At 37.6% G+C, this 27,002-nt stretch overlaps 2 protein-coding genes across 6 annotated transcripts in view; one reads left to right on the plus strand and one right to left on the minus strand.

Annotated features, from left to right (window-relative positions):
• The window catches only part of LOC148874807 (glutathione-disulfide reductase), a 92,424-nt gene extending 87,411 nt beyond the window's left edge, over positions 1-5,013 (plus strand). For all 4 annotated transcript variants that reach the window (XM_088963752.1, XM_088963755.1, XM_088963753.1 and 1 more), the window contains 2 exons: positions 2,784-2,837; positions 4,378-5,013. In XM_088963752.1, the coding sequence (XP_088819878.1) occupies positions 2,784-2,837; positions 4,378-4,473 (150 nt within the window). In that variant the 3' untranslated portion in view covers positions 4,474-5,013. The remainder of the gene's footprint in view (positions 1-2,783; positions 2,838-4,377) is intronic.
• On the minus strand, positions 2,826-23,198 carry PTAC5 (plastid transcriptionally active 5). Of its 2 annotated transcripts, XM_088963757.1 has the most exons (7): positions 22,190-22,940; positions 19,986-20,081; positions 19,396-19,530; positions 18,082-18,328; positions 17,592-17,629; positions 17,384-17,499; positions 2,826-3,358 (listed from the first exon to the last, which is right to left on the minus strand). In XM_088963757.1, the coding sequence occupies exons 1-6, from the start codon at positions 22,820-22,822 to the stop codon at positions 17,401-17,403; spliced, it is 1,248 nt and encodes a 415-aa protein (XP_088819883.1). In that variant the 5' UTR covers positions 22,823-22,940; the 3' UTR covers positions 2,826-3,358; positions 17,384-17,400. The 2 variants fall into 2 exon arrangements, with proteins under 2 accessions (XP_088819883.1, XP_088819882.1); XM_088963756.1 differs by lacking the exon at positions 2,826-3,358 and having other exon boundaries at positions 17,219-17,499; positions 22,190-23,198.
• Between the last annotated feature and the right edge of the window lie 3,804 nt (positions 23,199-27,002).

The raw sequence follows: 27,002 nt of genomic DNA on the forward strand, positions 1-27,002 counted from the left end.
AAGGTGTTCTGGGCTGGTAACCGACCTGTGCTATGCAGACTCCACTTGAACTTCGAGTACTGCAACTGTAAAGGGAGTTCCCCTCCTTACAGACAACACTAGGACTGCTGAAATCAGTCCTCAACTAGGTCTGTCCTATACAGACCTCTTCTTAGCAGCCGAATAGCTGCTAACTACTAGAAACTAGTAGGACTCCAGCTTCAGGGTCTTACCTCCCTTGCGCCCTACAACCAAGGGAAACCCTAGGTCGAACCTTGTGTTGTTCTCCTGCAATCCTAGGGTTTCACAGCAGCAACCCAGATAAAAAAAATAAAAAAAAAAAAGTGAAATACAACAAGAAAGAGGAGATGGCGTCGGCAGTAACCAGGAAGATGCTCAATGCTCTGATACCATGAAAGCTGAACCACTGTAGTCGAAGTAGTAGAAAAGAGGAGAAGAAGAAGAGATGCTGAAACTGTTGAACTGTACTTGTAGTCGACCATGCCTTTATTTATATATAAGTGAAGTACAAAGTACAAGAATTTACTGGGATACCCCTGATTAGTGATGGGACACCCAGAATAGTTAAGACACAAACAAGATTAGGCCCATTAGCAAAGGCCCAGTTACAAGATAAGTTTAACATAAGAATGGGCTAATAGGAATTCTTATCAGTCGAACACACTCAAGCCTTCTAACATATCATTCTAACACTTACCATGATGATTTTTCTTTCTATCCCTTCACATGGAAGCGACTTAATTGTCAGGCTAGAATTGTTTTATAAACAGGTCTTTTTTTATTAAGCCTTGAATAGTCGAGTGGAGAACCTTAAAGGCATGTGTTTTCCTCTGAAAATGTAATTGTAATTGAGATTAACAAGGATATTTTGTTACTTCTGCATATCTTGTTCAAATTGCCATTAAAAAGGTTTGGAGATGCAAATTAGTGGAAGATAAAGACTAAATAAAGGGAATAATATTTATATACCCAACCTCAAATTATTGGCATAAGTTTCTTAACCTGTTGCTGTTGATGATTATGGTTATTGGAAACTGCAGTAGAAAGGATAGTGATCATTTTTGTATTTGTTGAACTTGAGAGTGTCAGTATGGGCCGACTATCCTTGTTTATGTTTGTTAGAAATAGGTTTATATTAAGAGTAGAGTAGACAGAAGGATATTTCTGTCCATCTGCTCTAATTTACCAACTGATCATAAGTTATGTTACATGGCATAAAAGCAACTTGTGTAACTTGCAATTGATATTTTCTCTCATTTTGATATCTGTGATTGCTTAGATCAGAATCCAGCTCTGATAGAGAGTCAGAGTCCGATCAAATAACTAACTTTTTCTGCCCTCCTTATGGTCAGAAGTTGTGGTTGTGGTGGTTGGATCATCATCTTCTAAGACTTATCCCAACTATATGAGGTCAAGGTTCAAAATTTCCATGCAATATGTCCCGTATCAGGTGTATTGTATCGTATCTTTTGACTCCCGATACACGTATTGAGAGGGAGTTTTGAGAAACCTTGTTTTTTAATAAACAAAGTATATAAAATAATACAATTCTATGAATTTTTGGAAAAAAAAAAAAAACTAAGAAAAAAAGTTAAACTGGAAGGTTCAAAGTTGATACACCCCTTCTGCTGTATCAGGGTGTATCGATATTTTAAATCTTGTATGGGGTCAGATACATGAAACCTGTTTTTCCATTCCGTTCTGTTTCATCGTATATAGAAAAGACCATTACCCAAAGTGGTTGTCCTCAGAATTGAACCTGCATTGAGCATTCTCACGCTTACCAGCCCGAGATTTTTCCACTACACCAAGCGATGGCCTCTATTATGTACCTTTGGCCCATATGACACCACACTCAGGTTAAAGTGTAGCATGTCACTTCTAGGAACACCCTAGCATTAGTATGAAAAGACAATTCAGGATCTACCATAAGAGTTTGGCGAAAGTTTTATGCCAATTGCCAACCTCACACAAAGGATCTGAAAAATGTTTGAGATGTGTAGCTGTAGTGTCTTGTGGTAGCAGATCCACTCTGCAATTGTGGTGCATTTCATGGGAGTGGTCATAGCTTTGGTAATACATGGGGAGGTTGTGGTAATGGTAGGACCACAAATCCCAGATTTTGTACCAACCACAGCCTTGAGGACCATACCATCATACACTGGGACTTTTATGTCATCCATATATGTTCCCATAGTGGTCATGAAAGACATACAGTTGAGTTCTGTTAGGGTGCTAAATAGAAAGCCATTAAGTTACTTTAATCTGGAATAACTTGATTTACTTGAGGAGATGAGGGATGTTTGGTCCTAAACTTATTGCTACACCTATGGATCTAAACATTGAACTTGTTTCAAGTTTCAACCAGGGGGAGCTCATAGATGATACAAGTCTAGTTGGAAAATTGAATTGTCTAATTATTACTCACCCAAATATATCTTTGAATGTCGACAATGCTTCTTTCAATATATATATCTTTGAATGTTAGTATTGTCAGACAGTTTATGGGTTCTCCTAGAGTTTCCCATTTGGATGTTTCCAGGTTATTACAGCACTTAAAATGCTTCCAGATCTTGGATTAATTTTAGGGTTCATATCCATCTGTTTATATCTGTTGTAAAATTGTTTCTTTTTAGTGTGGCAAGAATGTAATTTGCCTGGGTTACTAATATATATCTTTCTCTTTGTTATGGAGAAAAAAAAAGTTTGTTCTTTCATTCAACTTTCCTTGTTTTACTTTTAATTTGTGAAACTCTTAATATCATTCTGAGATTTCTTTACAGGGCATTTCTATTGCACTGAAGTGTGGAGCAACCAAGGCACAATTTGACAGCACGGTAAGCAAATTATTTTCAAGAGATAATAGGTAGCCCTAACAGTTCTTGATGTTAGTTACATCATAAAGTTCACATACTCTAAATATTCTCTATGCTTACACAGAAGGGGAAAGAAATATTCTCTACAGTACTATTTTGATTTAATATTATAAATTTGTACACCCTGTTGGGATACTTCCCAACACAGGCTTCCCTTCGAGGGTGAAGCTACCTCCTGAATCAGATTAGACAAGGGAAAGGGAGAGAGGGAACAAAGAATTTGGTTGAGGAAATGTTATTATCTTATCCATTTCAGACTACAGCCATCTCTTTTTATATTGCTCCTCTGCTTGTAATGGTCATGTGACCTTATTACAGATAACTAGCCACTTGCTTCTTGATTGGTTACATGTAACTGAATCTTGATTGGTTGCCAACTGTTTCTTGATTAGTTGTGCTTAGCTGTCTCAGTAGCTGAGATCGCTTCTTCCTCTTCTTTTTAGAATATACCTTCAGCCTGCTTTGAGTCCCTAACACACCCACTGATAGACATATATAGATAATTAGCTTCATTTTAACTTTTTCTTGATCCAGATTTCATGACATGCAGTCATTGTTATGCTTTTTGAGATAATGAAGGGAATTTTTTCTTTCTTGGTATTTACATTGCATATTCACATTACAAGGGAGTTAAGGGCTGGGGGCAGAGTAGGGAGCATGTGAGGTCTACCGACCTTACCACGGAGAGCCTGCAGTTAAGTGAGTTTTAATATAGTATTTTCACTAAAGGCTCATGACTTCATGTCTTGTGGGTGTTATTTAATTCATTTTATAATAATATATAATATCTAAGCCACTTCTAAGTAATTTTATTAATAAAATATAACATTTTGGTTTTTTTCTAGAACGGAATGGCAAAACAGGATACATGTAGCCAACTCCATATGGTTGGGATTAGGCTTAGATGATGATGATGGTGATGATCCAAATCTGACCCTTTACAGCCCTGAGCTTGTCAGAGTTACACAGACAGCTTTTCTGCGAGAAGATTAAGAAAGTTGTTGAAACTCAGTATTTTCAAAAAGTTCAACAATCTCCAAGGCCTTCTGTTGAAACTCAAGTGTGGGCAACAGGAGGTGGTTGGTTATGGTCTGGTAGGCAAATAAATTCTTGTTGGCCATGGCCTGCCTCTAATGAGACGCTATCTCAACAAAGTTTTGTTATTTCCTACCATGCAACACCTAAGCTTCTTGGTTCTTGGATCTAGTAGTTGATGAATGCACTGCAGCTCTCTTATAGGTTAGTTAAACATATTATTTTTAAAATCTTCCTTCAACGCGAAGAGACTTTTACTACTAAAATCCATCCAACCATAAAAGGAAAAATAGAATTTTTTTTTTGGTAAATGGGGGAAATAGAATTAGTGTACATGCTGTGTAACATTGTCTCTTTATCTCGTTTTCTATCTATCTTTCTCTCTTTTTATTTATAGTTGAAACTTAACATTGAAAATGTATACTTTAATTTGATAACCTTTTAATTTATTTCCTTGCTTGTACAGGTTGGAATTCACCCTTCTGCAGCTGAAGAGTTCGTGACAATGCGTTCTGTAACAAGGCGTGTTTCTGCAGGGAGCAAGCCAAAAACAAATCTATGAGGAAAAGAGATTTGAAATGATGGAGACCATTTGGAAAAGATTCTTTTAATTTTTCTTCTTGCTGTTCCACATCCTACACACCTGATGGAAATAAAAAAGAAGAGAAATAGATTGGGAATTGCGATTCTTGTCATTCTCATCTCTTGAGACTTAATGATAAAATAGATTGGGCATCTACACTACATATTATAGCAGGGAAAGGGTGGCATGACTCTCCCAATGATTTTGTAATTTTTTTCAAAAAATTGTAAAATCAGATTTGCAGTGAGATTTGGTGTGTGTTTGTCTGTTTGTTTCCTCTCCTTTTTCTTTTTATTTATATTTTGTTGAGAGAGATGTTTTATGTTAATTCTTGGGAAGCAGGGTAATCGAGTAATTATCATAAACATGCCATTATTGTACTTGCACTTATTCTCTATTAATATAGGGAAAATCTATGATGTAGAAATGATATGGTATGGGAAGAGTTTTGATCAATCAAAATCCACCCATGAATTTTGATAAATAACACCTAATTGACTATCATGTTTATGATTCCAATTGACTGGTTAGAAATTTTTCAGATATCATATATTTTCCATATCATAGTCGAACCCATTAATATATATTCTGGGCCGACTTTCTTAGAGAGTAGACTCCAATTTTCTCTTCTAAGAGAAGTTTGGCTGTTTTCTCTTGGTCAAGGTTTTATATACCAGTACTACAATACAAAGTGTCTTCGAGGTTTAAAGATCCATGGATGTATAAATTCTAATTTTTTGATAGATTCCTTCTGGCATTAATTTCTATACATAACTCCTATAAATTTTTAATCAAGACGTTGATTCTCTAGAAATTCTAAATTGCGAAATGACGAGATAATTTGGTTGGAGGTCCACTTTCTTTGCGGTTCCCAATGAGTGGATTCTTTCTTGGTTCAAAAAGACCTTGGCTGATCCACATTTTTCTATTGATATGGAAGGCGAAGCCGAGGCGGGTTGAAAGACGAGAGAAGAATTCAATCTCCCCTATTTGTTCCCTTCTCAATGGTTGGTCGGCTGGCTGGAGGAACTATACAAACATTCCAGAGAGAGAAGAAATGAATAATGGTGGCCGCAAATACCAGTTTCCATTCTCCTTATTAATTATAAAAGTGCTACTCCTTCTGAGTAAAAAAGCGATAGCTTTCGGGCGGCTTTCAAATCTTAACCCAAAATGGCTGAGAGGAAAGGTTCCTTTTTGAGGGTACTATCGGGAACAGATCTAGTAGAGACGGTGGGGCTTGTAGCTCAAAGGATTAGAGCACGTGGTTACGAACCACGGTGTCGGGGTTCGAATCCCTCCTCGCCCACAATCGGCCAAAAAGGGAAGGACCTTTTACCTCTGGAGGTAGGAAAATCATGATCGGGATAGCGGACCCGAACGGCCTCCACTCCCCTTTCTCCTCCAACCCACAACCTTCTAGAGAGGCCTATACCTAGCCTAGAGCTGGGGGCCTCAAAACAGATCAAGCACGAGTTTCAGTCAGAATCACTCTACTGTGCCGCCGATCTGTTGATTCCATTCATTGCCAAAAAACAAGGTGGCTTGCTGTCTTTCAAGCCACTCTGGAAGGGAGGGGGCCTCTCTTAAGGCGGGTTGGTTGTTGCTCATTTGTGGATCATTTGGAAGACCTGAAATGAGGCTCTTTTTAACATAAAGCATCCAGGTCCAATCCAAGGAGAGCAATTATCAAAAGTTCAGAACTAGAGTAATTGGTAAACTCTCAGTTTGACCTTGAACAGTGGAAGCAAGAATAGCGGTGTTTGAAAAGAAAACACGGTTGCTAGTGTCATGAATGTTGAGTTGGGCCAATTTGTTTTTTATTCTTATTTTAAGATATTTAGTTAAGAAGTTGTTGGGCTTTAGGTTCATTAGTTTATGTTTTTAAGTTGTGACTGCTCAGCTACATTATTAGCCGTCCTACTAAGGGCATCCTCGTAATATTTCATCATTTAATTTAAGTATAAATATAATGATGGGTTGGCGGCTAGGGTTAATTCATGAATCCTGGTTGACTTCCTACTCTTTTCTCCCTCTCTTTTCTTGTCTACTACTGAAATCTTTATCTTCTTCCCCTTTTACTTTCACAAGAAATTCAACTAAATCTACAATCAATGATTTCTACTTGGTATCAGAGCAGGTCGATGGTTTCTTGAGTTGTTTCCTCATGTAGTCCTAGATCGACCGACTAAATGGTAATTTAAGAGGCTGATCGAAGCTCTTAGGTAAACCCAGTTTTTTTTTATTTTTTTGTGGATCTGTGTGCCTTATAGCTGGTTTAGGATTTTTCATCAAAATCAGGAAAAGCTAGAGAAAGGGGAAGAGTCATGTTTTTGTTGGACTCTTCAATTTTGACCTAGGAAGTAGCACCCTAATTTTTTAGGGTTCCTTGGAGTTTTCTATAAGGGGCGGTTCAAGTCCTACCTGATTTGGAGGTTTCTAGAGAGCGGCTACCTCTTCTCTCTCTTCTCCCGTCCCACAGAAAATGAATCTTTTGTGGGAAGACAGTCTAGGACACCAGAAAGGTGTTGTTGTTTCTAGAAGTGTTTCGTTTGATCTTATTACATATTTTAGTTATTTTCTTTACATTTTTTGAGAAGTATGAAGGGTCACGGAGTTGAAAATAAGCCTGGGAGTAAAATGAAACCAATGGGAGGAGGTGCTGGAGACCTTTTCGAAACTATGACCATTACTACAGTTAGCTTGGATGGTGCAAATTACTTAGAATGCTCACAATTTGCAAAGATGGCCATTGGTGCTCGTGGGAAATTAGGGTATATCACTGGTGATGACTTGGTTGTATAATTCAATGTAAAATTTTTTTATGTTCAAATACAGCTAGGGAAATATGGGATGGGGTTGCAGAAACATATTCATAAAGGGAGAATGTTGCTAGGGCATATCAATTGAGAAATCAGATTATTTCTACAAGGGAGGGAGATAGACCTGTTGCAGCCTATTTTTCAGCCCTTAAAACCCTATGGCAGGAGATTGACCATTTAGAGACATTTGCTTGGGAAACCACTAAGGATGCAGCTACCTATCAGAAATATCTAGAAAAGTATAGGGTGTTTGAATTTCTTGCTGGCATTAATCCTGAGTATGATATTGCAAGACAATATCTTCTTTCTAGAGACAATGTTACCCTCTCCCAGGCATATGCCTTTGTGTCAGGGGAGGAGAGCAAGAGAGATGCGATGATGAAAAATCCTGTCTCTGATCAGTCTGTCATGGTGAGTACTGTGAAACTTAAACAAAGTGGAGATCGATGTGGCAGTGAAATGAAGAAAGAAGATAAAAGATATTTGATCTATGACCACTATAAGAAGCCTAAACACACAAGAAATACTTGTTGGAAGCTTCACCCACATCTTGTGCCGACTATACTGAAAAATAAGAAGGGAAATGCACACATGGTAGTTACTGGTGACAATCCGGCCCCTCCTACTACAGCTGCTCCGGAGCCTGTTGCAGCTACTGTAGCAACTTTTGATCCAGCGGGATATAGCCAGTTCTAGTTCAGCAGCAAGTGAATAACAAGGCACTGGTGGAGTCCACTATACTGCCTTTGCTCACACAGGTAGTTCACACGTCACTACAAATTATGTTTCTACTTCAGGTAAGGAGGGATCTCCTTGGAATATAGATTATAGAGCCTCATAGCTCTACTATTTTTTCTTCTTACCAGCTCTGTTCTAGTAGAGATAGGGTCTCCACAGTTGATGGATCCCATGTTCCTATTACTGGGAAGGGATCTGTCAAGATTAATGATTATATTTCTCTCCCTACAGTCCACAGTAGAATGATGTTGCAGAAAGGAAGAACAGACACATTGTTGAGATTGCAAGAAGCCTGATGAGTACATCTACAGTTCCAGTTCGTTTTGGGGTGATACAGTTCTCACAGCAATATATCTGATTAACAGGGTGCCATCTCATATACTTGGATTCAACACTCCATTCAGTCTCCTTTTTCCTAAGGGGGAGAAGTTTCATATTCCTCTCAGGGTGTTTGGGTGTGTTTTCTTTGCACATGTCATTGGTCCTCACCGCTCAAAGCTTGATCCCAAGGCAAAGAAGTGTGTATTCCTTGGATATGGAGAAAATTAAAAAGGATACTACTGTTATGATCCAGTCTCTGGGAGCCAGTATGTTACCATGGATGTCACTTTTTTTTAATCCACATACTTCTTTTCAAAGAATCATTCTCAGGGATAGTGCTTTGGGGAAGTGAGTTAGCAATTTATTCCTCTCCCAATTCCAGTCCCTGTGTCTACTCTTGTGCTTGACCATCATGTGTCTACTCCTGTGCTTGACCATCCTGTGTCACATACCTTACAACCTCCTTTGCGTCCTATTTCTCAACATTACTTATGATAGAGACTTCACAAAGAAGTTGAATCCACTACAGCAGAATTCACATCACTTCCTGTCGATTTCTTGGAGACTCCAAATTCGGCTGACATGGATTCAGGTATTCCACTTGGTCCCGCTACTGTTTCAGTTCTCATTGATACTACTAACCCTGTTACAAATAACATTGATCTTCCTATTGCTCTCAGAAAAGGGAAGAGAAAGTGTACTACCCATTGTATTTCACAATACTTATCCTACAGTGGACTTTCTCCTTCCTACCGTGTTTTTCTTATGTTTTGAAAGTGTTATATATGTTGTTTTATGTTTTGCCGCCCTATAAGGACATAGTTGTCTTTGCATTGCTATATTATTTTAGTATAAATAATAAGTGAAGGGGGTGGCCAGAATTATTGCTCTATTTTCTTTTAATTTCTCTTCTTCCATTCTTCTCCTTCTCTCTTCAAGAAACTACTTTCTTTCATATTTTTTAATTCAGCAAATTTCTACTTGGTATTAGAGAATCGGCTAGGGTTTCTTGAAGCATTCTCATGTAGCCCTAGATCAGCCGATTGCATGAAGAAGTAAAGGGTTGATCGATCTGCTATAGATTGCCCAGTTCTTAGAGTTTTTTGTGGGATCTAGATATCAGGAAGGTGATCTACTATTCGGCATCAAAATCAAGAAGAACTGGAGTACGGGGAAGAGTCCTAGAAAAGTTGGACTCGTTTTTTATCTGATCTTGGGAGCCCAGGTGTTGTTAGTTTTCTTTTGATTTTCTGAAGAGGGCGGTTTGGTTTCTAAAATTTTCTAAGCCTCCCGGAGTGATCGATTCCCTTCTCTCTCTGTTGAGAGGCGTGGGGAGGAAAGAGATTTCCCTCCAACTAAGGTTTTCTTCTTCCAGAAGGGTTGGTTTCTATGTGTGGTATTAAATTATTTTTCAAAGGTCTCCAATCTATTTTTTTTCTTACTGTTGAACTGTTTGAAGTAAAATGGAGAGTTGGAATACCGAGATGAAATCTACCGGTACTGTGGAACTAGGTGTTTGAGGTGTAGTGATATTTTTTGGTCCGGAATCATTACTACAATAAAACTTGATGGCACAAATTATTTGGAGTGGGCACAATCAACTAACTACCAAGGAGATTTGGGATGGAGTGACTGAAACCTACTCTCATAAGCAAAATGAAACCAGAGCCTATCAGTTAAGAAATCAGGTTATAAGTATGAAACAGGGAGAAAAACCTCTTGCTGTGTATTTCTCCATGCTGAAAACCCTATGGCAAAAAATAGATCACTTAGAAACTATGGTATAGGAAAGTGTAAATGATGCAGCGACTTACCAAAAACTGGTAGAGAAGAATAGGGTTTTTGAGTTCTTGGCAGGGCTGAACCCTGAATTTGACATTACTAGGCAGCATATTCTTTCTAGGGAAGGTGTGAAACTCTCTCAAGTCTATGCTTTTGTCTCTGGAGATAAGAGTAAGAGGAATATAATGTTGAGACAGCCTGGGATTGACCAGTCAGCTATGGTTGGTACAACAAAACCTAAGTCGAATGGAGACAATGAGAGTAATAAGACTACATGGGAAGATAAGAAGGACTGAGTGTGTGATTATTGCAAAAAACCTAAGCATACCAGGGACATTATTGGAAGCTTCATCCAAATCTTATGCCTACTCGAATAAGAAACAAGAAGGGAAATGCAAATGTAGCCACTACAGGAGACTCTTCAACCCCTCTCTCCCAAACTGATTGAGAATCCATTGCACTAGCAACAGTAAAAACAGAATTGAAGAGGTTTAGACAACTTATGAATAAGAAATATTCACCCAACCCTAGCCTTCCAGATGGACAGCAGAATGCATGAGCCAACTACACCACTTCCATTGCACATACAAGTAGTCCATATGCAATTGTGAATCTTGTATCCACTTCAAGTAAGGAGAGACCTCATTGGATTATAGACTCATGAGCATCTGAGCATATGATTAATGCCCCTACCATTTTTAGTTCCTATCAGTTGTGCTCTGGTAGAGACAGAGTCTCTACAGCAGATGGTTCACATATGCCTATTGTTGCGAAGGGGACAGTTAGAGTAACCAATGATATAACTCTGTCTTCTGTTTTACATGTTCCTAGATTTCATACCAACCTACTGTCTATTAATTCTTTGACAAAAAAATTGAATTGTTCTGTGACCTTTCTTCTTGGTAATTGTGTTATACAAGATCTGGAGTCAAAAAAGATGATTGGGAATGGTCGTGAGGTGAATGAAGTCTACCTTCTGGATGAGATTCTAAGACATCAGGGCCATCATGTTAGAAGTAGCAATAGTCTTTGAAATGTCTTTTACCAAAGTTATTTGAGTCTGTTCAATTATCTACTTTGGAGTGTGAGAGTTGTCAATTAGGAAAGCATTGTAAACAGTCTCTTAAACCAAGTAATAAAAGTATTTTCGCTTTTAATATTGTTCACACTGATGTATGGGGGTCATATCAAATCCCTTCCATGAGAGGATTTCGTTACTTTCTCTTATTTGTGGATGATGATTATACACGAAATTCTTGGCTATGTTTGATGAAATCACGTGATGAGGTTCCTAACTTAATACGACAATTCCACCAGATGGTTCTCACGCAATTTGGAGTGAGAACTAAGGTTTTTATGGTGCCTCCATCGGTTCAGCCAGCACTTGCACCATTAGTTCAACCAACATCGGTTCAGCCAGCACCTGCACCATTAGTTCAGTCAGCACCTGCTGCACCATCAGTTCAGCTAGCATCGGTTCAGCCAGCACCTGCACCTCTAGTTTCATTATCGGAGCCACTACGGGCAACCTCACAACAATATCAGCGCCGACAGATGATGGTTGACTCCACACATCCTTGACCCACACTACTCTCTGTCAATCCTTCTAAAACTCCAGATTCGACAGATACAGTTCTAGGTATTCCTCTTGAGCCTATTATGTTTTCTGATGATAATGTTTCTATCCCTAACACCAATGTTGCAGCTGATCCCACTGACACTGATCTTCCCATTGCACTTCGTAAGGAGAAGAAAAAGTGTACAGCCCAGTGCATTTCACACCATCTTTCCTACAATGCCTTATCACCCTCCTACCGTGCTTTTCTTTATTCCCTAGATTCTATGTCTATATCCAAGAATGTTACTAAGACTCTCTCCAAACATGAGTGAAAAGCAACCACGCAAGATGAGATGGATGCTTTGGTCAAAAACCAAACTTGGGAAATAGTCGATCTTCCCCTAGACAAGGAAATAGTCGAATGTCGATGAGTATTCACAATGAAGTATAAGGTCGATGGCAAGATAGAAAGGTACAAGGCAATATTGGTAGCAAAAGGGTATACTCAGACCTTTGGTGTTGATTATCTGAAAACATTTACACCAGTAGCTAAGATGAGTGCAGTTTGTATTCTTTTGTCTCTAGCAGCCACCTATTCATGGCCCTTGTTCCAGTTTGATGTCAAAAATGCTTTCCTCAATGGTGACTTACAGGAGGATGTATATATAGACATTCCAGCAGGCTTTTATGAAAATGTTGGTAAAGGAAATGTGTACAGATTCAGAAAATCTCTGTATGGATTGAAACATTCACTTAGGGCTTGGTTTGACAGGTTCAGAGGGGCATTCATCCATTTTGGATACACATAGACACAGTCTGATCACATCCTCTTTGTGAAGAGGAGAGATGCTTTGGTGTCAATTCCGATTGTGTATATGGATGATATAGTAGTGACAGGAAATGATCTAGAGGAGATTGATGATCTCAAAAAATCATTGCAACAAGAATTTGAGAACAAAGATCTTGATGAACTCAAATACTTCTTAGGGAATGAAGTTGTAACATCTAAGCATGGGATCTTCATTTCACTGAGAAAGTATGTACTTGACCTACTATGAGAGACTGGGAAACTAGGGACCAAATCAGTAGACACTCCTATTGATCCAAATCACAGAATTAATGGTGTGATGGTGTGAACGGTGAATTGGTAAAGGATGTGGGGAGATATCAAAGAATGGTAGGTCAATTGTTGTATCTGTGTATGGCACAACTAGATATTTCTTATGCTGTCAGTGTTGTGAGTCAGTACATGCATGCACCTCGGGTTCAACACTAGCAAGCTATTGAGAGAATACTTGCATATCTGAAAAAACACCCTAGCAAAGGTATTCTTTTCTCAAATCATGAGAATCTAAAGCTAGAATCCTATACAGATATAGACTAGGCAAGATGCTTAGATGACAGGAGGTCTACATCAGGAGTGTGCACCTTTGTAGGTGGAAACTTGATCTCTTGGAAGAGTAAGAAGCAAGTGGTTGTGGCAAAGTCAAGTGCAGAGGCTGAGTATAAATCCATGGCTCATGGTGTTTCAGAACTTCTTTGGGTTAGATCTATTTTGAATGAGATTATGGTGAAAGCAGAAGAACCTATGATGTTATACTATGACAATCAGACTGCAATCAATATTGCCCACAATCCAATTCAGCATGATAAGACAAAACACATTGAAGTTGATAGACACTTTATAAGAGAAATGGTAACAACTAGAGAAGTTTGTTTGCCTTATGTCTCTTCAAAGTTGCAACTGGCTGATGTTCTCACTAAATGAGTGACAAGGAACAAGCTTGAACATTATCTACACAAGTTGGGAATGTGTGACATTTACTCCTAACTTGAGGGGGAGTGTTGAAGATTAATTAATTTTATGATGTTTTTCTAAGTAGATGTTTATGTTAGTTGTTAGATAGGTGGGGACAACAGTAGTTATGTAAGTCCAAATTTTATAATTTTTGTTGAGTGTTATATATGTTGTTTTATGTTTTGCCGCCCTATAAGGGCATAGTTGTCTTTGTACTATTCTATTATTTTAGTATAAATAATAAGTGAAGGGGGTGGCCAAAATTATTGTTCCCTTTTCTTTCAACTTCTCTTCTCCTTCTCTCTTCCTTCTCTCTTCAAGAAACTACTTTCTTTCATATTTTTTAATTCAGCAAATTTCTACTAAAGGGTACACACAGACCTATGGTATTGATTACTTAGAGACCTTTGCACTGGTTGCAAAGATAATATCTATTCGGATACTTCTTTCTCTTACTGCCTCATACTCTTGACCCTTGTTTCAACTTGATGTGAAGAATGATTTCCTAAACGAGGATTTGCAAGAGGAAGTGCATATGAATCTTCCTGTTGGCTTTTACAGTGATACTGAAAAGGGAAAGGTATCCATGCTTAAGAAGTCACTTTATGGCTTGAAACAATCTCTCAGAGCATGGTTTGACAGATTTAGAAAGGCGTTGATTGCTTTTGGATACACTCAAACTCAATCCGATCATACCTTATTTGTGAAGAGAAATTGATCTTTGGTGTCAGTCCTAATTCTTTATGTGGATGATATTGTTGTCACGGGGAATGACCTAAGTGAGATTGATTGTCTAAAAATGAATCTACATAAAGAATTTGAAAATGATCTTGGAGAATTGAGATACTTCCTATGCATTGAAGTTGCAACATCAAAACATGGAATTTTTATCTCTCAAATGAAATATGTCTTTGATCTTTTTCAAGAGACAGGGAAGCTTGGAACAAAGGCAATTAGTACCCCTATTGATCAAAACCATAGAATCAATGCATCATAAAGTGAACCAATAAAAGACATTGGAAGATATCAGACTTGTGGGTCGACTACTATACTTGTATATGACAAGACCAGACATTTCCTATGCAGTAAGTGTGGTAAGCCAATACATGCATACTCCACGAGTCTAGCATTGAGAGGTAGTTGGCAGGATTCTTGCTTATCTGAATGGACATCCGGGCAGAGGCATATTTTTTATTTATCATGTACAGTTGAAACAAGAGGCTTATACAAATGCAGATTGGACATGATGCCTTGATGACAGGAGATCAACTTCAGGAGTGTGAACCCTTGTCGGGGGTAACCTTGTCTCGTGGAAGAATAAGAACCAAACAATGGTGGCAAGATCAAGTGTTAAAGCTGAATACAAGGCCATGGCACATGGAGTTTTAGAACTTCTCTGGATCCATTCCCCATTAAAAGAAATTGGTGTACATGCGGAAAAACCTATGTTATACTGTGATAACCAGGCAGCAATTAACATTACACATAACTCAATCCAGCATGACCGAACTAAATACATTGAAATGGATAGATATTTTATCAAAGAAATAGTAACTTTTGAAGAAGTTTGTCTTCCATACATTACTTCTGATCTACAGCTCGCGGATGTTCTTACAGAAGGTGTTGCAAAGAACAACCTAGAACATGATCTACGCAAGTTGGGAATGTGTGACATTTACTCCCAACTTGAGGGGGAGTGTTGAGTTGGGTATAGTTGTTTTTATTCTTATTTTAAGCTATTTAGTTAAGAAGTTGTTGGGCTTTAGGCCCATTAGTTTATGTTTTTAAGTTGTGACTGTTCAACTACATTAGTAGCCGCCCTACTAAGGGCATCATTGTAATATCTTATCTTTTAAGTTAAGTATAAATATAATGAGGGGTTAGCGGCTAGGGTTAATTCAAGAATCCTGATTGACTTCCTACCCTTTTCTCCCTCTCTTTTCTTCTCTACTACTGAAATCTTTATCTTCCTCCCCTTTTCCTTTCACAAGAAATTCAACTAAATCTACAATCAATGATTTCTACTATGAATAATCAGGTAATTATGAAATGGAATCCTTCCCTAGTTGGCTGGTATAGGATTAATTTTTATGGAAAGACTTTTGCTGCATTATCTAGTGTTGGTGTGGTGACTAAAAATTCACAAGGTCGGTTTGTGGCATACTTGTCTAGATCTGGTTATCCCTATTTGGATATTGAAAACTGAAAACTTGGCTTATTCTCTTGGACCTTCATGGTGGTTAATCTTAACCTACTGCCTACAACATATATTTGTTGGAAACAATTGTTCTGACGTAATACATTCCCTGTTGGAAGAGAAGGCTCTTCCTCCTTGGCATATGTATTAGGGTTGTCAAAGGGTCGGGTCTATCCATGGTTCAAAGTATCGATACGATATACAACGCATGTTTCCAGGTGTTTCGGACCCCCAATTTTTTTTAATAATAAAAAATAGATTATAAGCTTTCCAAAAAACAAACTTCGAAAAAAAAAAACTAAAAAAAATTAGAGTTTTGGCCATTTCTAAGTGCCAATACGATACGGCCGAAACTCGTATCATATCGATACTTTGAACCTTGGGTCTATCCGACAGAATTGGACCAATCAAACCAAAAATGTCAGTTTTGCTCTGTGGTTTTGTCCTGATTAGTAATTGGGTTAGGATAAGTTCCCGCTGTTCCAAACCAATTATACAATTAATAATATACAAAGGCCACTTGGTTTTCTTATAACTTTTGTTAACATTTTATGTCCAAAAAGGGTAAATTTCATAGATTGTATGTAAGAATTTTGTTTAAAAACTTGTTTTATCAACATTATCTATCAAAAATAAAGTTTATGTTGTTATTTATTATATGTAACTATAGATCTCAACTCTCAAGTATAATTGGATTTAATTGGGTCAGACCTAATTGTCCGATGGTTCTGGTCTGTCATATGGAACTGGTTAATAATCGGTTCAGGACCAATACAGCCTGTCCTGAACCAACCCATTGATAGCTTCAGTGTACTCATCACTAGGTGCAGGAATTTACTAAAATCTTTTTTAATGTTTACTAGTTGTCTGCTCAATTTAGACATGTGAGCCTCCTTGTATTAGTTAACTACTGTATGAGGCTTTCCTTTATGTTTTGATCGATAGTTGAATGAATTTGGCTTATTAGCTTAAAAAAACTATAATATTACTCTCTCTACGTCCTATATTTATGACAAGATTTTCAAATTCAAATTTGTTCAATTGAATTTTTCATATGCCATTAAATTCCTCTAATAACTGTAATCCATAATTTTTCGTATAAAAATACCAAATGAGAAGATGTGAGCCTTGGTCTAAATTGAGAGCTAACAACTCTACTACTTGCTCCAATTACTCGTCACAGCTAGTTAACTACATGAATTTTGAATCTTAACTTTTATAAATTTCTCCTTAATGTTCCCAATAAATATAAAAAAATTGATTATTAAAATTTATATATTTATAAACATGAAGACAAATTATATTCCATCATTTTTCAACATTTACCAAGTGTTGTCTTGTAGTTCACATAAACCATTAAAGTATGCACTTATATATACATTAATTATGATTTTTTTTAGTTATCTAAAACTTATATTTATTAGTACGGATGCAATTTTTGGACATAATTACATATCTTAATTTTTCCACCATATCCATGTAATTTCCAAAGCATATCACCAAACATCTCTTAAAATTGTCTTTTTATGATACTCTTTGTATTTCCGATAGTTTTCAGAAATTGAATGATCTCATTTTAAAAGTTCACTCTTTGTGCAGGGGTTTTGATATCTAAAATATGTAACAGAAACATATGTTGATACGCTGATAAACATCATGTAGGTAATACATACACATGCAAACGCATATATCATCCATTGATTCCTTTCCCTTCACATACGTCGCAGACAGTATATCCAAGGCCTTCACAATATGGACACTTCGTTCCTTCGTCTACCCACTCCAAAAACTACACAAATGACAAATCCAAACAAAATATCAGTAAGGGATCCAACAAAAGGGAAGAGCAAAGTATCGTGACGCTGTAAAATGACAACTTACCTGTGGTTCAATGTTGGGTTCACCTGTTCCATCACATTCTGCAAACAAGCAACAGTTTACATTTATAAGTCCGCACAAATGTACCAAATTATTCCTATTTTTTCCCTTTTTAGTATCAATATCTTTTCCTCCCAAAAAAGCCTGAACCCCACAAACCTTTTAGTATTTTTTTTTCCTTTTTTAGATAAGGTTTTTTTTTGGTTCCTTTTTCTTGAGGGGAGAGCTCTGTAACTAGACTTCTAATTGATTCTTTGGAACTGTTAAACATGTACTGAAACATGCGACTAAAAGATCGCCCAACTTTCTTCTCTCCTGGTTCTCAAATCTCAATAACTTTGTTGACCATGGTAATGACAACAAAATTTCAGGACTTCAATTTTAATATATGTTATATGTACAAAAGGATCATAAAACTTCTCTCTAGATCAAAGAAAAGGGCAATATCCCTCAAATAGGCTAATTGTTGTAGCAACATAAAGCGAATGCCCACCTGTGCACAATAAGTGGCCTTCTCCGTGACAAGCAAGGCACTTTGTTGTAGGAGATTCAGGTTTATCTCCACCAATTTTTTTATCCCTGCCTCTGAGTCTGGACGGTTCTTCCCACCGGTTCTCTCCAAGAAGAAATACTCTCTGTTGAGATACTTCAATTTCTGTAGCACCATCTTCCTTCACAACAGTCTCCTGAATCTCAGAGATTTCTGTCACAGAAACAACAGCAGCTCCATTTGCACCCTCCTGGGAAACAGAGAACCAGCTCAATCATGAACCTAGAAACCATAAAGCTACAGTGAGCAATGATAATATGACAACTTTGAAGCTTTTTGGGTATTGTGCTAGATTTCCAACATACAAGGCATGAACCAAATGTTTCCAATTGATTCAATGGCTCAAAAGGACGACTTAGTTTTTATAAAAGAAACCAGTGGTATCAAAACAAGTAAATCTTTCATTGAGCACTCTATGGCTATTTTGCCCAGATACAGAAATAGCACCAGCATAGACAAAATTCACACTAAAAATTTTGGTGTCTCACATGGATACCACACATTTGAATGCACTAAGGTAAGCTAACATCAGAAAACTGTCATTAGAATGGACAATGAGCATAAATCACCAAGGCCTGTGAACAAAAGTGACAATATAACAGTCATCGGTAACTTTTCTCTAGTTCACTGTGATGCATGTCTTGATGTTTGTGTATGTTACATTATTGATTATCCCTCAGATTCTCTAGACAAAAATGTTATGCAGCTCATACTGTCAGACCATCATCATCCAGTCATTTTGGAATGCCACCCATGTGTCATCCAAACTGTCCAAACTAAGACAAAAGGACAGAAAGGATCATGCTGCATGGTCTGACATTGATTCCCTTATCAGTTCAATGACTGGCCGACATAAGGACCTCAAATTAATTAGTGGCGTTAAAACCACCACTTTATTTGGCCTCAAATCAAATACTCTAAATGGAACAGGTATGATTGCACATTGCAAAATTTGTTCTGTGCTTGGATCAGATGGATAACCCTTTTTTCACTGCAATAAAAGTACAAGTTGATATTTTAATCCAACATTCATGATCAGGGGACTCTTTTGCTGCGAATAAAGGAACCATGGATATCAAAAGCTTCCCAAAACATGTCCCAGTCCTATGATATAATATTAGTTCCAAAAACACTCTGTATTTCACAAGATATGTTAGGTAATGCTCTAATAAGCCAACAGTATCACATGCTAGGGTAGACAAGAATATCAAGATGCCATACCAGGTCTTGTATATGGAAGAAAGTAACTAAGTATACCTTGTCAGGTACAACAACATCCCCTTTCTGATCTGCATTTGTTTTCAAGCTTTCGTTCTTGATCCCTTGTTCCATGTAAAGCCTTTGCAAGAGTTCAGCAGTCATAATCCCATCTTCACGAGCACCAATTGAGGCCTTCCAAGAAAACCAAGTGTGACTTTCAATTCATGAGGAAAAATGCATAAGATTGACAAAAGAGTATGTGTCCGTGAAACAGAGTGGATGTTGTAATAATAGTCAAATTTCTTTTGTTGGTGATTCAACTTTAATGTTCAAAAAACTGTTTTGGTAGAGCAGATTCAACTTAAAACAGGAACACCAAAGTTTGCAACGAGCTTTGCACACATGGGGCGTTGGAATCTGAAGGTTGTTCCTCATTCATTTGTCCTACGTGGTGCCAAATGGTTCCTCCATGTTTGAAAGAATAATAAAATATTCTATTTCATGTTCCATGCCAAATCATTTTTCTTTCTCTTTCCCATGAACTTGAAACACACTAAAATTTAAGCTTAAATGCTTCAGCTTAAAACACCCCAGTACAAAGATAATAAATCTTGGCAAAAATGCAATAGATCAAAGATAATACTCACTTGCCAGGTTTTCACAGCACGTTCAGTCCCACTTGAAAAGCTTGAAAACTTCATATCTTCTTCACCCGAATAAAATCCTAATATTAACAATGCTTCCTGACAAAACACAAGCAACATCATCAAAAAAGATAATTTCAGATCCACCTAATTAAAAGAAGGGAAATTGTCTAAAACTCACCATGAGTTTTCAGCATTTCTCTTAAACTCACCACAACTTTTCAAAATGTCTAAAACTCACCATGTCAGTAAGTTTTTATTTTTCAAAACTTACCTTCCGTTAGTGCACCATTAATGCTTCTTAACAAAGGTGTCCACATCAGCATAAATAACAATTTTCATGACCAAATTACCCTTGAATGGCGAGTTAGAGGTGATGAAGGGCGATTTGGCCCGACCTAGTAACAGGGGGACACGTGGACGCGGCCTACCTAGTAAGATGACAATTCAGCCCGACATGCCAAGTCCGCAACAGATCGAGCTCAGATAATCAAACCACCTCGGGACGAGTTCACCTCGATGTAAGGTCGGATCAGGACCACTTCAATCCCAAGGCACTTTGGCATTCGCCCAAAGCCGGATCTAAAGAGCGGTAGCTCAGGTAATATTAACAGACCACTACGTGGCAACCCCGAAGATCTCGCCATCAGACTCCGGGCCTCGCGGGATCACGCCACGTAACAGCTACTCGATAAGCCCCGTCAGTTATCCCCATTATCGCGGAAACGGACCTCATCGTGTCGAGGATCCCGGAACCACTCCGCGAAACCCGCGAGGACTCCACTATATAAAGGTTTCACCCCCCAGGGGTGCAAGGTATGTGTGATTTCCTGCTCTCAAGCTCTCTCATTTTCAAGCAATTTTAGCTCGCTACTAGCCTACTGACTTAAGCATCGGAGCGACCTCGTCGGGTTAGCATCCCGGGGTTCTCTGATATCCTTGTAGGTTCATTCCGCCATCCATCTAGAAGCCAGGTCACCTCCAGCTAGGAGCAGCCAGATCGCGCTCCATCAAGAGGAAAAGGGTCTTTTCAGTTTTCAATTTTTATTTTTATTTTTTTTTGCATTTTAAGTGTTTTGTTATACTTTCCAATGTTTTCTTACATTTTTATATTTTCTACAATCCATAAGTTTCCCTGTATTTTTTGTTATTTATTTGCAATTTCTGTGTTTTTCAATAATTTTTGGTGTTTTTTCTACAATTTTTATTTTCTGATTTTGTTTTTCAATTTCTATAGTTTCTATAATTTGAAAATAACTTTTTATTTTTTTTGCAATTTCTATAATTTTTTGAAATTTCTGTGTTTTATGTATTTTATATTTGAAAATATTTTTTGAACTTTTTCCTGTTTTTCATGTCTAATTATTAAAATATACGTATATATTTTATATTTTTCTATGAAGGTTAAAATGGTATTATATTAACACCCATTAGTTTATTTAATGTCAAGTTAGTGATATGGTGAGTTTTAGACATTTTGAAAAGTTGTGGTGAGTTTAAGAGAAATGCTGAAAACTCAGGGTGAGTTTTAGACAATTTCCCTTAAAATAATAACGCCATATGTGCGTTAAAACACATTACAAACAAAAAGAGTCCCGATAATTATAGCTCAACCCTAGGCCAAATTTTCTTCCACTGATTGGATGATTGCACACAGTGGATAATGATAAGTAAAGCAGCACAAATTTATTGCAAAATCTGGATGTCTTAACAAAAACAGTCTTACTTCTCGCTTCTAAATAAAGCACATATAAGGTACTTACAGATCAGCTCATTCAACATAAAATTACATATTATAACTACCCTGCATAATAAAAAATCATGAAACAAGTTTCAGTTCATCTTTCTCAGGTACTAATGTATCTTATGGTTATGATTTAATTTATATATACACCCCACCGTTTATACACTTACCTATCTAATGACAGAGAATTTTTTATTCTCTCTTACTGTCTCTTGTATTTCAGATGGTTTTAAGTTTAACATTCAATCCTCAAGTTCATGTTGTTTCCGGACAAATTGATTCAACATCCTTCAAATAATCAGAACTATGCTTCCTCAAGAATATTTTAGTGTATTTAAAAACATATTACAGTTCGCGTATAAGAATATTAAATTTCAAAAACCTTTCAAATGAAAACTAAACAAACTAAAACTCGCCTTTTCTTTCTTAAATTTCACAGAAGAAATGCATTTCGCACGCAGACCTGCATTGCTTGAACGTCTTCGCCTTCTGATCCCATTCTCAAGGATCGAACCCCCTTCACCTTTTCCTGCTTTTCCTCCTCTTTGTTCTCTTTGCTTCTCTCCAACACCCTAACTTCCTCAACAACCGTCTCCTTCACCTTCTCGCTATCCAGTCCCAATAGCATTGGCGTCGGCCCTGAACCACTCTCGGCAATTCGATGTTGCTTCGGCGAATTCAGCTCGGCATCCTTCAGTGTCTGCAGGAGAGACGCGATGTTGGCAACTGTCTCCGACATTGAAGCTCCTTGCAAAGAATTCTGGCGTTCTAGGGCTTCAATTTGCAGTTTCAACTCAGAGATTTCTCGGAGGAGCGCTTCCCGCTCCGAATTCCAGCGCGATTCTTCACGAATCCACCGTTGCTCTTCGCGGAGCCACCGTTGTTCTTCTCTGAGCCATCTTATTTCTTCTCTGTCCCAATCCGACGTATTCGAAGACGATGAAGAAGCGAAAGCTGGAAATCTCTTGAGGGGGAGTGAGGAGAACTTGCGGATTTGAAACGGGGTGAATTTGAGCTTTGGAAGGTTTCGAAGCCCGTGAGATAGGATCGGAGGTGGCTGAGGAGGGTGGAGTCGGAGAGGAACGGAGGACGCCATAGAAGCCGAATGAATTCGAGAGAGAGAGAGAGGAGATGTTTTAGTGTTCGAAGGTTTGAAGTTTTGAAGTTTTGAGCCACACGTCCGTCTCTGTGTTTGGGTGGCGGGACTATAAAGTACGCCGAGGGAGCGATGACCTATGGCAAGGTTTTAAAAATCGATTCGGAAACGGAATCGCTCTAATTACCGGTTTCCGGGTCAGCGGTTTGACCGTTCGGTTTCGGATGGTTTGCATTAGGGCAAATATTTATCATATAAAATTTATATAAGAAATAGAGATGGCTGAGAAAGAAAAAAGTGAAACAAGAAAAGAAAAAAAGGAAGGAGAAATGAAAAATTAAAAAAGGAGAGAAAGGAAAAGAATGAAGGAGAGAATGAAGAAAGGAGGAGGAGGGAAAGAGGGAATAAGAAAGAAGAGGAGGAGGATTGATGCTCACTGGTGACAATAATGGTGACTGCGATGGGAAGGCGGTGGCAACAGACAGATCTCAGATCTCAAATCTGAGATTGATTTCTCTGCAACTTTGTAATCTTCTTCTTCTTCTTCTTCTTCTTCTTCTTCTCTCTCTCTCTCTCTCTCTCTCTCTCTCTATATATATATATATATATGCCGGATCTCATATCTAAATTTGTGTCTTAGATCTATCCTCTACTGCAAGTTTCTTAAATCGTGAGCCGCTGTCTGAGTCAAATGACTCAACGGTTTAATTGCTCAAGTCAACAATTTTCTGACCAAGTCAATGATTTTTTACCCAAGAACAAGTTGGTGAAATGGAACCAGTTGCTTGGAAGGTTTTTGGGCTGAACAATCTAATTGTCCAAGTCAACAACAGTTCAAGCATTGCCTATGGGTTCGGAATGTTTGGAACTTTGGAGTTTGGATCCTTGTGTTCAAATCTTGAATTTAGGTGCGGTTCGAGTTAGATTGGGTCGAGGTCAACCATAATTTCACCAAAGTTTCCAAACCCAAGGTTCAAAATATCGATATTTTTTTACTTTTTTTTTTCAAAACTAGTTTATGGGGTCGATTTAAGGCTCCTCCACCCCCTGAACCGATCAAAACCTCGATACACCCTCTGTAGGGGCATATCGGAGAGCTCTCGAAAGATACGTGACAATACTTTGAACCTTTGTTGAACCCGCATTGGGTTTGGGCTTTTTTTTTACACCATGGGGATGGGGCTACACAACAGGGTGCTCATCCCCCTAGCTCTAGGACTGGTAAAGTAGCAAATTCAAAGAGGGTTTTGTAAATTCTAAATCCTACCCGCCTTTGTAAACCTCCCAATTTGTATCCGCCCCAAAACTTATAGTAGGAAGGATTTTGAGAATCCAAATCCTTCTCGTACATGAAAATTCATAACCCTTCTCGATCCTATCCTCCCTGCATTCAAGGGTAGAGTAGGTTGGGTTTAGAATCTGCATCTAATTTCCTATTATTTTTTGTTATATATAAATAAAATAACATGAACAAACAACAAATTTTCTCATTATTTGATTAAAACATGTAAAACACATAAACTATTAATTGTCCTTCATATAAAATTCAAAATATTATTAAATTCAATATCTAATACACAAAGCTCATATGTTTTCCAATAATATATGAGTCAAGTTTTGCCTAATACCATGCCATACTCATACAAGTACAAGTTGTAGAATTCCAACACCCATCATCACCCCAAAATTTGTTCTTCAAACAAAAAAAAGAAAAAAAAAAGAAAAAAGAAAACTCCATCCCAAACCCATAAATCCATAACCCCCAATCCTAGGTATTAGATGGGATTCAACCCCAAGTCTCCACTATTAATCAGACTTCCAACCAGAAACTCTTCCCACAACCTTACACATAGAGCACTACAAGCGTGCATTGGCGGTAGTGTACTGTTAATTATGAGAACCCTACACATAGAGCACTACAAGTACAAGCGTGCATTGGTGATAGTATAATGTGCATTGGATTCAACCCCAAGTCTCCACTGTTAATCAGACTTCCAACCACAAACTCTTCCCACAACCTTACACATAGAGCACTACAAGCGTGGATTGGCGATAGTGTAATGTTAATTGTGAGAACCCTACACATAGATCACTACAAGTACAAGCGTGCATTGGTGATAGTATAATGTGAATTGTGAGTAGATAGATGTTCATATTCCTGGTACATAGTGATAGTGTCTTGCGACTTCCGTCAAGACAAACCCCTGCCCACTCCGTTGTAACAGCCTTTTACAACCTTGTATTGGGAATATCTTCCCACGAAATAAATCACATAAGTACAGAGATATTCTCAATATAAGGCAATAAAGGTTGTTCAAACAGGCTTTGCCCTGATCGAAGCCGAATTTGTGGGTAAAGAGGAGAGAGTTTGTAGGTAGGAGCCAGTTGGCACCTTGCAATTTCTTTCTTCTTATTATTATTATTCTACCGTTTTTGTTACGCAGCTTATATTTCTTCTACGTTAGTGTTTAGTTTTATTGTTAGTGAATGCTATATATTTTATTATATTGTTTTAAGCCTATTTTTTGTTATGTATTTCATTTTATATTTGCAAATGTATGTTTACTTTTATATTTTAGGGAAAATTCCACTTTAGTACCCTTAACTTTGGCAAGTAATGTCAAGTTAGTACTCAAACTTTCAAACTTGTCACTGCAATACCTCAACTTTCAAAGAGTGTCAAAATACTAATCGCTGCCACTAACCAACCGTCAGTTATATATTGAAAACATTAAAACTACCCTTCAAAAGAAGGCATTGTTCATTGTCTTCTACCTTGAGACTGAACCGGTTGAGGTGTTTGAGATTCTAGACTAATGAAGTCATTGTCTTCTACCTTTAGACACATTCTTATCTAGTAATTTCTTTGCTTTTGGTTATTGTTTCCCTCTATCATATTTTATTTTTTTTTTCTCTTTTTCTTTGAAGATAACCGATTCAGTCTCAAGGGTTGCTACTTGAAAGTCTAACTACTCAAGAAATTGACTACTTAAATTAAGTAGTCAACTATTAGCAATTGACATTTTCAAGAAGTCAACTACTTAAGGCAAGTAGTGAACTACTTCATGCAAATCCAAAGTACAGTCAACAAGCAATCCACTACTAACCTTAAGTAGTCGACTGCCTTGCATGGCTGTTAGATTAAAACAAAATCTCTCTTTTATTTTTGAAATGTTTCCTGCTTAGAACTCAAAAAGAGAGACTTGGCTCATCCTCTATCTCCATCCAACTTTTTTCAAACCATCTCCTCTCAATGGCTTCAATTAGTGGAAGAAGAAAGAGAAATACCCCCTTAGAAGTTTGATTCAAGCACACACATGACAAAAGCAGTCCATTATTCATGACTAAGAAAGCCAAAATAAGGTATTACAATTTGTTTTTGCAACTAGAGAGGCTTTGGAAGGTAGATTAATTAATATTGGGCCATTGGAATTTAAGGGTCTCAACATTGAAACTCATGGGATGCCCTGGTAAGATTCCAACAACCCATTTTATCTCACTCTTGTTCGCCACTTCTATGCTAGTTTCTCCTTAAACCGGACATATAAGTTAGGTTCTTTTGAAAAGGGTGTTAGGGTTCAGTTAACCATTGTAGAGTTAGGACACCTTTTGGGGATTTCATGTGAAGGCCTCATTAAGGGAAGGCTTTCAGGCTACAGCCCCCAACAATTGAGGCACGTGGCTTTTTCAAATTTAGACACATGACATTTTCCGAGAAGTTGCTATTAAAGTCCACAGCCCATTACCACCATTCAAATAAGTGGTCTTCTCATTTTCTAGAAAGCTAGACATGTAGCAATTTTTAAGAAATTCTACTAAAGCCCACAACCCATTACCAAGCTACCGCTCCCCACCATTCAGACACATGACCTTCTCATTTATTTTGGAAAACTAGACATGTGGTATTTTTTGAGAAGCTACCCACTACTACCATTTTCAATTCAATCTTTAAAAAATGCAGAAAATGCAAAAGTGGTTATCCACAACCACTTCTACCTACATTCTATCAATTTCAGTTAATCATTAACCCTTTACTTATCATAACAAAAGAAAACTATCCATATTATTCTAATAGTTATTGAAAAGCTATTTTTTGAAATAAATATTTCTTGAAAGTTTAATAATTATTTAAAATATTAATAAATATAAATTTAACAGCATTGATTCTATAATGTAAATC

The sequence above is a fragment of the Nelumbo lutea genome, chromosome 1 (genome assembly GCF_056320005.1).
Source record: "Nelumbo lutea isolate HS-2025 chromosome 1, American lotus-T2T, whole genome shotgun sequence".
In the NCBI taxonomy this organism is placed as follows: domain Eukaryota; kingdom Viridiplantae; phylum Streptophyta; class Magnoliopsida; order Proteales; family Nelumbonaceae; genus Nelumbo; species Nelumbo lutea.